At 40.6% G+C, this 13270-nt stretch overlaps 1 protein-coding gene across 1 annotated transcript in view; it reads right to left on the bottom strand.

Annotated features, from left to right (window-relative positions):
* Positions 1 to 1864: 1864 nt before the first annotated feature.
* LOC127657279 (tyrosine-protein kinase receptor-like) overlaps positions 1865 to 13270 on the bottom strand; it is a 102336-nt gene continuing 90930 nt past the window's right edge. The window contains exons 24-29 of the mRNA XM_052146006.1: positions 7920 to 8017; positions 7717 to 7809; positions 7471 to 7572; positions 7097 to 7231; positions 6847 to 6937; positions 1865 to 5910 (exon numbers count right to left, since the gene is read on the bottom strand). Coding sequence (XP_052001966.1) covers positions 4918 to 5910; positions 6847 to 6937; positions 7097 to 7231; positions 7471 to 7572; positions 7717 to 7809; positions 7920 to 8017 — 1512 coding nt within the window. The 3' untranslated portion in view covers positions 1865 to 4917. The remainder of the gene's footprint in view (positions 5911 to 6846; positions 6938 to 7096; positions 7232 to 7470; positions 7573 to 7716; positions 7810 to 7919; positions 8018 to 13270) is intronic.

The raw sequence follows: 13270 nt of genomic DNA, 5'->3' as shown, positions 1-13270 counted from the left end.
CTGGCACCTATCATAATATCTTGTTGATATATATATATATATATATATATATATATATATATATATATATATATATATATATATATATATATATATATATCAACAAGACAGTATATACAGTACACATTATATACTTAATATAGGACACACTCATATGAATAGTTGGTTGTAAGCAACATTGTTACATATCTAGGCCCAACAAACACTAGTCAAACAATTAACATTTATTTTAACAAATAACAAAAATTAACAAAACTTATTGTTTTCTAAAATTGTTCCATCAAACTAATGTGTAGAACCCCATTGCAAGAATTAAAGAAATAGTTCACCCAAAAATGTAATCATCATTTATTCGTTGTTCCAAACATTTATGACTTTCTTTCTTTTTTTAATGTAACACAAAAGGAGATATTAGGCAGTATGTTAGGGACTCGTAGTCACCATTCGCTTTCATTGCATCTTTTTTCTATATAATATGAAAGTTAAGAGGCTTTCAGTCTCTAAAATTCTGCCTAACACAGAAGAAAGTCATATGAGTTAGGAACAACATGAGGGTGAGTAAATAATGGAAAAATGTTCTTTATTTAGGTAAAACTATCCCTTTAAGCAAATATAGCTCAAATTTTCTAGTGTGCTACGTGGAGCGTGTATGCAAGAATAGTGTGAATAATGCACGCATGCATTACTAGTACAATATATTTGGTAATATTTTGTTCATTGACCGCAGTGATCAATCAGAGGTGGTGTTATATATTATTCTTTTGATGATTGCATCGGCATATTTTATTGGTGTTAGGTTGAAGAATCTGGGTTGCAATTTTCCATACTGCACATAAGGCCAAGTGTTTTCATTATGGATAAGACAAACTTAACCTTGTGACACTATTTTGTTTTTTTAGGGCAGGTGAGATTTACAGTGTTCCCTGTGCAGTATGTTCATGACAAATAAAACATCTGCTTAAAATCGTTCTGTATTCTCTTTTTTTGCAGTTCTGAAGTAATTTAAGTAAGGTAATTCATACCAGGATTATAGTCCAAATCAATTTATTTAAGGTTTTCTATTACTCAGCAACATCCTAAAAAAAAAAAAATAAATACATGAAAAATTGTTACATTAAAATTCACTTTATGTGATTGAACATTTCTAATCTGGCTTGTTAGAAATGAGCCCCTGTGTGATACCGCTTAAACAGCAAGGTGTATGCAGAACATTGGCAGTGATAACCTCAACACAATCCAACAAATAATAATTAACACAAATTAAAAACTAAATCATATTATGGCTACATATTTTAGGGGTTAGTTTAGTGTGAAGAATACAGCACTCATTTTCATGGCTAAAGCAAGACTATTTCTAATCTTCTATCCAGTTATTATCCACATTTGTAAGGCTACAAAAACATGACAAACTTTAAGCTCTTTAAAATGGCAGTTAAAATATAAAATGTTTTAAATAAAAGTTAAACAAGACAATGTACAATAAAAACCACCAACAAATTGTGCTAATAGACTTTACTCTCTTCTGTCTGTAAACTTGCATAAAAACGGATTATCAGCAGATCCTGAATAAAATAAGTTTAAAAAAAGTTATTTGCTCATAAAAACATTGTTCATCGTCGATAACTAATAAGTACAATAACTAACAAATTTAGCATTTCAAAATAACCTCAAACAATAAGCAAACCATTTAATTTCTCATGCATCATATTACATACACTGAGGTGTTGTGTGTATGTTCATGCTTTCATAACACTACAGTATATACTTTACAATTGCCTACATATGTCATCTGCAGAAACATAAAGACACATTCAAAACAGGGTAGCTAAACAATGCTCAAAGTTTAGTTTGAGGACATATGGGGATAAAAATACAACTTCTATTTATTCACTTATTTAAAAAAGAGATCGCAAAAAAATATCACAAGGGATGGGTGTCTTAAACAGCTTTCTAAAAGAGTCCATTGAAGTGGAAATCAATATTCTCCGCAGCAGCCACAACAATCACACCCAGTGTTACATGGCTCATTGACTTTCAACAAATTCTGGTGCAACACCTTTTCTCAAGCGTTCACAATTATCTCAGTGTTTTACACACAAAACACACCCCCTTTGAAAAGGCAACACACTGTTTATAAATGTGTTTGTAACAGTCAATGTTCGGGTATGGGAAGGAGGAGATTATTTTTTCTCTTTATTTCTCTGCCTCTCTGCACAGCTGTTGCACTCTTCTCAGTGCTTTTTCATTTGCTCAGTTCAATTAAAGTCACTTCCAAAATAAACATACATTTCTTAATAACACTCAGGAGATTTCAATGGATGGTGCCCCGGCCTGAAACGGAAGGGGGAGGAGTGTGATGAGGAGGAAGGCATGGCTGGGCCGTGAGGGTGCCAACGAGTCAATTAATCAGTGGGAGAGAGAGATAAAGGGGAGCCAGAGACCCCAGTTCGGGAGAGAGAGGGACACACAGCCACGCTGTTTGTTTATGTTTTTTTAAGTGAATTTATGCATTCAAAGTTTATGTTGATTGTTCAGCTGGTTCCCACCTCCTCCTTGCCCATCCTTTACCGGTTACATTGTTGTTTTTCAAAACTAACACCAGACAAAATACATGACAAACACCAAGCTTAGTCTAAACTATTGATCTTTGATCCATTTTTTTCCAGTCAAAACACCCTGTAAAGTCAACCTGATTTTTTAATCTAAGCTTAAAGGAAAAGGTGTTCTCTGTATAGCAGTGTTTAAGCTGTTTTATTTTATATTGATCAGGCCTACCCCGTGGTAGCTGTGTTATGACCCCCCCAGCCGTGACAGTGGAGACATTTTCACAAAATCATATTATGTGGTTCATAACACATATGGTGGCAGATCAGAGGTGAAATGTCCACTGAGTGGAACTAAAAGAGAATTAAAGGAATTTAAGTTAAGCTCAATCGACAGCATTTGTAGCACAATGTTCTCATGTAATGTTTTTACGTAGTTTTTATCTACGTTTTGGCCTTCCGTCCACACTGAGATGCCGTTTTTGACAGTGAAAACTGAGCTTTTTGAAAACACTCCAAAGTGGATACATTTGAAAACGCTGTATTCATGTTGTAGTGTGGACAGGGACAACTGAGATATCTGAAAACGGTGACTTGACTTGTATTTCTATATTTATATTTTCTATTGGCTTTTTTTATTTTATTTTTTAAATTATTATCTCTGTCTTGTTGCTGTGTTGTTTGGGTACTGGAAGCTTCTGTCGGCAAGACAAATTCCATGTATGTGTAAGCATACTTGGCAAAAAACCTCATTCTGTTTCTAATTCTGATTAATATGGAAGTAGCCTAAAATCATGTTAACATGCATATTTTTTTTATGTCTTGTGGCTATACTTTTGAAACTGTGTGTATATATGCGTTTATAGATTGGCATCATTCACTGGCCCCAAGTGAAACACAGTTTCAGTAAACAAGGCACTATTCAAAATTATTCTACAGTCATAAAAAACAAATCTGAGATATAAATACAATTGCTTGACAACTGCAACCATGTAATTTTGTGGGGCTTCTATGACACGTTCAGCTCACGTGTCGACTCGTATGCTCTGCAGCGCTCTTACCTGATTCTTTGCATCGCAAGTGCAAAGCTCTATCAGTTGAGCTACTTCGCAATTTGATTGCACTAGAACAAGATTATAAATGTAGGGGGGCCTGGGTAGCTCAATGAGTATTGATGCTGACTAGCACCCCTGGACTCACAAGTTCGAATCCAGGGTGTGCTGAGTGACTCCAGCAAGGTCTCTTAAGCAGCCAAATTGGCCCGGTTGCTAGGAAGGGTAGAGTCACATGGGGTAACCTCCTTGTGGTCACGATTAGGGGTTCTCGCTCTCAATGGGGTGCGTGGTAAGTTGTGCGTGGACCGCGGAGTGTAGCATGAGCCCCCCCAAAAATAAAAAGATTATAAATGTAGATGGTTATGTAATGCATACATTAAAATGTATCACCTTACAAGTCATGCACTTTAGTAAAATTGTACTGTGTGAGGAACAGGGTGAAAAGTGTTTATGAACTGATAGTCTGCCATTTCACTTCTATTTTGTGTGAAAGTGAAAAAAACTCATTGTTGTAGCACCTCTAGTGTTCATTTCACCAAGAAATGGCCGTGATATGAGGCACATAAAAATAATGTTGTAAAAATTTTGGAATAGTAACCTGATTTTTGTTACCAGTTTGCAACAATACTGTGTGCACCTTTAAAGTTTACCAAGTTACTCAACGATCTAAACAAAGCAACAACAAAAATAATACTAATTTTACAAATCGATTAAATTGTATAATCAATACCTAAAAAAAACAACTTCTGACTGATCATTATGTGGTATTGTTTAGTCTACTAACCATTTGTGTCCCATTTTAGGTCTGAACGTGCTTTAGATCCTACTGTTTATTTCTAATGCCAGCCTGAAATGCATGTAGTGCACTACTTCTTTCATGTAGTCCTTAAAGTAAATATAATATGTTTTCACAGTGTTGACAGTAGATGAGAATCCAGTGAATTAAGTGTTCAAGGGCTGCTATTAGCCAACAGGAAGTTTCAATAGAAACCATCAGCCATTTAGAAGAGAGCTGCCAGTTCATGGCAAATCAGTTACAACTCCAACTCTCCATGTCTTTGGTGTTTTTGGTACCACACAATAATTATGTATTCTCTCTTTTATAGTTATAGTCTTATACTGTAGTAGTCTGCCGGCAGTAACTAACCTGACATTCTGCCTCTAGCATACACTGCAAGTGTCAAAGCGTAATAAAATACCTTAGTGCCAAAATTAAATTAACATCAAAATCAATGTTCGGAGCCAAACATAATGAGATGCTGGGTATTTCCCTATATACTGTACTACTATCTAAGTGCCTCTTATATTTTTCTGCAATGCTACACAGGGGTGATACTAAGGTCTTCTGACAACGAAAAACCAGAATCCCTGTCCTTTGCAGGTTTCTCAGGCTGGGTGTACCTCTTAACATCCTCATGTCCATAGCTAGCATGGCGTTTGACCAGAGGTTTGTGAGTAATGGTTGTAGCCAGACCAAGAGCAGCCAGTGAAGAAGTTGCTGCAGTGCTGGTGCAGGGCTCCACAGACTTGGCCACAACCACAGGAAAGCTCTCTGTCTCACAGCTCTGCTCATCGTAAGCATAGTTTACGTTACCACATGGGAAGCTCTGAAGTTTCGCCAAATCCATAACAGCAGCGAGCGAGCCCCCTGCAGCACCTGTTGTTGCATCCTTCCGAGAAACATGACTTAGAGGCCCAGTGGGACTGCCAGTGTTCTGGGAGGATGTTGTAGTTGGAGGTGGGTTTGTGGATGTCGAAACAGTTGCACTTGCATCTACTATTACAGGGTCAATGCGCTCTGAGTTAGAAGCTAATGCAGACAGGGGAGTGGAATTATAAGACAGCGGCATGGATTGGGTATGGCACAGGGATGATTTTCCCCGTCCACAGCTCTCTAGAATCCAGGAACCGTAGGTGGGGTTCCAAAGGTTTTTCGTCTTGTTCTTGAGCTTCTGGCTGCCTGACAATGAGCTGGTTCTAGAGCATGGTTGGTGGTCTGGGACTTGAAGCCATTGCCCAGGACAAACCCCTGGAGCTGGAATCGACTCAGCCCAACATGGTTCCAATGTTTCATGGTATGTGCCCACCTGCTGTGCAAGCTGGACTGGTCTTTGTTGCTGCAAATGGGGTTTGTGGGCCTGTGGATTCAAGCCGAAGTTCTCAGGTCGAAGGGAGGCTTCCTGTGACATAGAGTGGGCCACAAAAAGAGGTGTCAAACTGCCAGATCCTTCTGGATGGATAACAATACCACCTTCTTCCTCCATAGAGGGACCATACTCCACTGGAAGAGGGGTGTTGATGACATCAGGGTCCTGATGGTTCAAGAGATGGGGGACAGTTGAAATGAAGAGGATGTGGGCAGAAAATGCAAAAAGAGTTGAATTAAGTCATCTTAGTTTAAAAAAAGAACAGCAAATTCCAAACTGTTTCTGCACCCTTGAAGGGTGAAGCAAAAGTGAGCAACTTGTGAAAGGGTCGTTTGTGAATGGTACATTCATAAATTAATGCCATGCTCCCTTCAGTGTATGAATTTCAAGTGCTATGCCCTTTGGAGTGAGAAGGGAATATGGATGGTTAAGGTATAGTTCACCCAAAAATGAAAAGATGTGTATGACTTTCTTTCTTCTGATGAACACAAATTAAGATTTTTAGAAGAATATCTCAGCTCTGTAGGTCCATACAATGCAAGTGAATGGTGGCCAGAACCTTAAAGTTCCAAAAAGCAAATAAAGGCAGCATAAAACTCCAGTGGTAAAGTCTGTATCTTCAGATGCGATTTGATTGGTGTGGGTGATAAACAGATCAATATTCAAGTCTTTTTTTACTATGAATTCTACTTACTGCCCAGTAGGGGGTGATATGCATTCTACCAAAAGGAAAAAGTGAGAGTGAAAGTGGAGATTTATAGCACAAAGGATTAAATATTTATCTGTTTCTCAACCACACTTATCATGTCACTTCTTCTGTCTTATAGAATAATTTTATATGCCTTTATATGATTTTTGGACCTTTAAAGTCCTGGTCACCATTCACTTGCAATGTAAGGACCAACAGAGATGAAATATTCTTCTTAACATCTTTGTTTGTGTTTAGCAGAAAAAAGAAAGTCAGACACATGTGGGATGGCATGAGGGCGGAGTAAATTATGAGAACATTTAAAATTTAGGGGGCTATACCTTTAATGTACTGCCTGAATTTTAACAGTGATATCTTGTGTTATGTATTATATTCCATTAGATTTGTTATACCTGTGTACAGTAGTTGATCCGTTCTAAAATGGTAGTGAAGTTTGGTCGGTGATTTGGACAGTGTTGCCAACACTGTGTCATGATCCGATAACTAAAACAGGACAAATTAGAAATACTAGCGATAAAATTTACAAGACCAGTATCACTATACTGCACCTATAAGTAAATCATGAGTTAAAGTTAGACCCAAGAGCCTTTCAAAATGTATTCTTAATATAAAAAATCCCACAATCACAGTTGAAGGACTTACACAGGCCCTGGGCAGCTTTTAGGAGGGTCCATCCGACCTCCGCTGGTTACAAATTCCAATACATCTTGATTGGTCTTGCAGGGATAAGGCATGTATCCAAGTGAGAATATCTCCCACAGCAGCACCCCAAAAGACCTGCAGATGGAGACAAATCACATATAATGACTTAAACAGTTGGCCTTGTGACAAGTGATACCATTGCAATTTTGAAAAATTTAAATACCACAAACAATCAAATATTTTCCGGTGTCATATTTAATCTGAATATCAGAAATAACAGTCTAATGCATTAATCGATGTAATTTTTTTATTTTATTTTTTTTAACCATAGTTAACAAATAGAAAGTATTTACATGAACCACAACTGTTATTACCATGTGTCAGTCTTGCAGGTAAAAATGCCCTCTAAGAAGGCTTCAGGTGGCATCCATTTCACTGGCAACATGGCATGACCACCCTTCCTATAATAACTTGCCCTGCAATGCAAAGGCATCCCTTTGTCAAAAACAGAATGTCTGTGTTCATTCATACTCATTATAGATTAATAAATATTACAGGTACAACATAACAAAAATGGAAAGGCAGAACAGGAGGTGAGGTCATCAGTTCAATTACAGCACCTATAAATGTCACGAGCCATCCCAAAATCTCCAATTTTAGCCACTCTATCTGGACCAGGACAGGTCAAAAGGCAGTTGCGTGCTGCAATGTCCCTGAAACAGAGCACCAGAATTACAGGTTTGGCTTGCTAATGGTATATACAGGTATCTACAATAACCATACATGTTTAGTACATCAAGTGATTTGTAATTATAAAGTTCACCTGTGGATGAACTGGTTCTCTTCTAGGTAGCGACAGCCAAGTGCAATGTCCCTGGCCATATGCAACAGCTCCAGCATAGTCAGAGAAGAGGACTTGTTCTGTTGAAACAGATAATTAAAACTGTAACATTGTAAAAAGTAAATTAAGTCCCCATTGGAATGAGAAAGAATATGCAGCACAAAATAATGATCAATTATCAAACTCACTTAAATAATTTTATTTGACATCAAATAAAATGACTTTACTTTAAAAACACATTATTCCATTTTGTTTCACAAAAAGGTGTAAACAGCTACATAAGCGGATTCCGTGCTGATTTTGTAAAGGCAGCTCTAGTAACATCCACATCGAGAACTTGCAGAGGATAAAGGTCTATTGAGAAACAGCAGTTTTATACAACAACAATAATATGAATATTTAAATATGGGAAAAACAACTGCAAACTGTCACAAGTGTATGAGAGCAAGGCAGGACCCAAACGCAAGAGGAAATTTCAAAGGCTTTGATGTAAAATAAATCAAAGTACAAACAAAAACTCTCAAAATACAAGCATACCAGAAAACAAACTGAAGCAAGACTAGAACCAACCGACTGAGAATACACACAAACATTACTAACATTATAAATGATCTGACAAATAATTAAACACGAGAGGAGCTTAAGAAGGGAGGGGTTGATAGGGAGAAGGTGCTGCCGATGATTGTTAATTGGAGAACGAGCTGTTGTCTGAACAACGTAGCTGGCGTTCTCCACATGGCACCTACAAAACACAAGAGGGTGAGAGAGAGACAAAACCAACACAGGAAAACACTCAGGTAAGACACACATACAGTCAGGGGAGGCACAGTCAGGCCAGACTGTGACAGTACCCCTTAACTGACGGACACCTCCTGGCATCAACAGCAAACACACCAACATGAGAGGGACTGACCTGGGAGGAAGGGTAGGAAGAAAGACAAGACATGGAGCATGAGTGTCCAGATCCAGACACCAGAACGAAACCAAACTAGACAGGAGAGTCAGGATCCAGACACCATGCTTCGAACATGAAAACACAAAATAGATCGAAGAATGCAGGGCAAGGAAACCAAAACCAAAGCAGTGCGCCCACACAGAGACAAAACAAAGACAGGTAGAGCACATGGCCAGGAGAATAATGTGCTTAACACAGGCACAGGACATTAGTGTCAGGATGCTGTTATCACAATAAACATGACTGACAAAGTGACAGGATCCTCACACTACCCCCTCAAAGGGATGACTCAAAAGGGGAATATTAAAAACAAAACAAGACCAAACACAGACACAAAAACGGACTAAGACAGGGCTGGAAACATAGACCAGGGCACAGAAAACAGAACCAGTCAAGGGAGGGAGGGAGGAAGAGAGGGGGAAACCATGGAGGATGCTCTAAGTTAGGGGTGGGGTCCAGAGGCCTTGGAGGACGGTTAAGGAAAGGGACGGGTTCTGGAGGCCTGGGAGGAAGGTCAAGGTAGAGGGCAAGGTCCGGTGGCCTGGGATGTGGATCCAGGTAGGGGGCGGAGTCTGGAGGCCTGGGATGTGGATCCGGTAGGGGGTAGGATCCAGAGGCCTGGGATGTGGCACCAGGTAGGGGGTGGGGTTGAGAGGCCTGGGAGGAAGATCGAGGAACGGGGCAGGGTCTGGAGGCCTGGGAGGAGGCTTCAGGTAGAACTCACTGTCAGATGACCAGGGTGAAGGCCTGAGGGAAGATGCAACCGGTGGCCAGCGAGAAGGCCTGAGGAATAAGACAGGCTCAGACGGCCAGGGCTGGGAACAGTATAAGATCAGGCAGGGCGGCGGCGACTTGGGACTGAACAGATTGGATGGCGACTGCTGGGAACTGGACAGAGTTCTATGACTAATCCATGTGGTGACTGCAGCTGTATAATGCAGGGAACTGGACAGAGTGGGCAACAGATTGGTAACTGGTGTCAGCCGGGTGCTGGTTGGGCTGAGCAACAAACTGGTGGCTGGTGTCTGACAACGGTCAACGGCCGCTAGGGACTGGACAGGATAGTTGATGGTTACAGGGGACTAGACAGACTTGTCAACAGCCACGGGGAACTGAACAGGCTCTTCGACAGCCCTAGGGAACAGGACAGACTTGTCAACAGTCAAGGGGAATTGGACAGGCTCGTTGACAGCCTCAGGGAACTGGATGGACTCGTTGACGACCACAGGGAACTGGACAGACTCATCGACATGCTTAGTGAACTGGATGGACTCGATGAGCACAGGGAAATGGACAGGTTCGTCGATGACCACAGGGAACAGGAAAGGCTTGTTGACAGCCACAGGGAACAGGAAAGGGTTGTTGACAGCCACAGGGAACTGGACAAGCTTGTTGATGGCCACAGGGAACAGAACAGACTCGTCAATGGCCTCAGGGAACTGGTAAGGTTTGATGACCACAGGGAACTGGACAGGCTTTGCGGTGACCACTGTGGTCGAGAACACTGGCAGAGACTGGAAAATGGCCACCGTGGCCGAGAATGCTGAAGGCGGCAGGGGAATGGCCTCTGTGGCCGAGGGAGCTGGCAGTGATTAGGGAACGGCTTCTGAGGCCGTGAGCGCGGGCAGTGACTGGCAATGGCCTCTATGGCCGTGAGCACTGGTAGCGACTGTGCAACAGTGGTAACAGCCGACACCTCCTGGTAGTCTGCTACGGGCTCCTCCACTTCCTAGTGGTCAGCAGCAGGCTCCTCCAACTCCTGGCGGTCAGAAGTGGGCTCCTCCGCCTCCTGATGGTCAGCCGTGATCTTCCTCCTCCTATGGTGACATGAAGCCCGAGAAGTGCCCAGGGGGTAACAGTGCACGGGCTGAGACGGCGTTTCATCTCTGCAGCTGGGTTTCAACATTTGCAAGGTGGCAGACATGGTCCACCAGATCCCAAAAGAGTGAAACGTGCTAAGCAGATTTTCCAAGCCCAAAAGGAATAGATGCTTCAACTTGGTCTCTTCAAAGCACCACCTGTGATGCTCACTGACCAGCTCCAAAAATATTTGAATATTTTAAATCTAACTCTCTATACCTCGGATAGTATTTGCTGAGCTTCTTCAGAAAATGTACATTTTATTGTGATACTAAAATACGTTTTAGATGACAATCAAGTTCAGTTGGTCGTTACATGTTATGGGACATAATGCAGTTGTGATGGTGATGCTTTAGATTAGATCAGTGGTTCTCAACCTTTTTTGAACAAACGCCCCCCTGACCTCTTCATGATCCTCTTAACGCCCCCCCCTAAAAAAAAACACTTCAGAAATACTATTACAGCCAAACAATTGCAACACTGATACCTGAAGCCTGAGTTTTTGGTAAAAAAAAACTGAAACAGAAGTTTCTTATTGTATTTAAACTACATGTAAAAGCCTCAAGTTGAGTAATATTGTGTTTGGAAAAAAATGCAAAAACACATGGATTGTTTGGAAAGGTATTGCAAATGTTTTTAGAAATTCAAACAAATTCAGGCTCACACACAAAATTTTTTAAGATGAACCAATCACGTGAACAATAACGTAACTAACCTAAATGGCCAATGAAAAAGCAGCGGTCGTTCGCGCACTCAATTAGGCAATATATACTAGGCTTCAAATTTGAATAGCCTACAAACAGTCATTTGATTTCAAATGACGAACAAAGACGACAACAGCTCGGCCACCTGAACTGAACCAAAGAAAAAACGACATCAAAAACAGCCACTTTTTTAAAATTAATTACGGTCATTAGTGTGAGCCCTGAGCACTAATTATGCGCCTAATTATGTAATCCGCGTTATGTACAGAAAAAGCCGGTGAAAGCGCGCCTCTATTTTGCGCTGAAAATTCTCCGCCTCTTAAAAGCATGTGTAACTTAGGAGGCGGCTCTCCTGGCATATCCTCCTGGTGAAGTGGCAGCAGTAATCCGAGCAAGACGACGACATAGGCTAAGGAGAAGAGCTGAAAAGATTTTTGCGCAGGCCGCCTGTTGAGTACCTCTGAGTAACGCCCCCATTTGTGCCTGAGCGCCCCCCTCTCTGCTGCCTCGTTCACACCGCCCCCCAACACTGTCCAAATGCCCCCTAGGGGGCGGTACCGCCCCCGTTGAGAAACGCTGGATTAGATGATATGTAAACCCTGATATTACACCGCATCAATTTTTCTTTAGCCCTCTGGGGTCAACGGACGCACTGGCGCGTCCTGCTGGATTTTTTCGTCATTACAGCGGAAACAACATCAAATTGTCATTTTTGGCATACAGATAAGTGAAAGACATCATTAGAGACTATAAAGGGTCTACTTTTATTTGTGTAAAATAAAGAAAATAAAAAGGGTGAGCTATCAGACGTCTCTGTCTCCACAAGGATATTTCTGAAACACGTCACAAAAATGAACTCAAACTCCGCGAATACTTATCACACAAACATGAAACATATGTCTAAAGAAAACACACAAGGAACATTTTAAGGATCCGCAAGGACCCTCGGAACTGACCAACAGGGAATACACACAAACATTACTAACATTACTAACAACTACTCGACAAAGAATTAAACACGAGGGGAGCAGGGAAGGGTTGATAGGGAGCAGGCACTGCCGATGATTGTTAATTGGAGAACGAGTTGTTGTCCGGGTAACAGAACTGTCATTCTCTATGTGGCACCAGCAAAACATAAGAGGGATAGACAAAACCAACACAGGAAAACACTCAGACAAGACAAACAGACAGTCAGGGGAGGCACAGTCAGGCCAGACTGTGACAGCAAGCACTGGGAGAGGAAAAGGGACTTTGATCAGAGGAGTTCATAACGGCGACAGAAAATAAATGTAAATACTGTTAATTAAATTTAATAATCTTGTAAAAAATATGTACAGATAGTTCAGTAACATACAGGCATGTTAATCATATTAACAGTCTATTTCACTTTTTTTTTTAATCTCAAGTGATTAAAAAAAACATATAAAATCGACATATAAAACACAAAGAGTAAAATAATTAAAAGCACCCAAAACATAAAAGTGTAAGTAATAAAAGAGACCATAAATAAATAAATATGCAAGCAAGCCTAGTTAAAATCACTCATATACAGTTGCTAATAAGAGCTTTAAGAAAATTGAGGTGTTCAGCTCTGGTCTGTTGAAATTCTGTGGTTACAGCGCCACTTAGCGGTTTAGAGCTGCTAATGACTAATCCATGTGGTGACTGCAGCTGTATAATGCTGCCTTCAGTTGGAATTATCCTACTTCCCACTTCATAAGTGCTCAATTACATATACGTAAATATATATGCCCGAAACAGCAAACGCTAACAATTAGCAGTATCTAGCTAAATTTATAAAAACCTGTCATTCT

This window comes from Xyrauchen texanus, chromosome 16 (assembly GCF_025860055.1).
Source record: "Xyrauchen texanus isolate HMW12.3.18 chromosome 16, RBS_HiC_50CHRs, whole genome shotgun sequence".
NCBI lineage: Eukaryota > Metazoa > Chordata > Actinopteri > Cypriniformes > Catostomidae > Xyrauchen > Xyrauchen texanus.
Note: the sequence above shows the minus strand (reverse complement) of the source record. Positions and strands in the feature narration are given on the sequence as shown.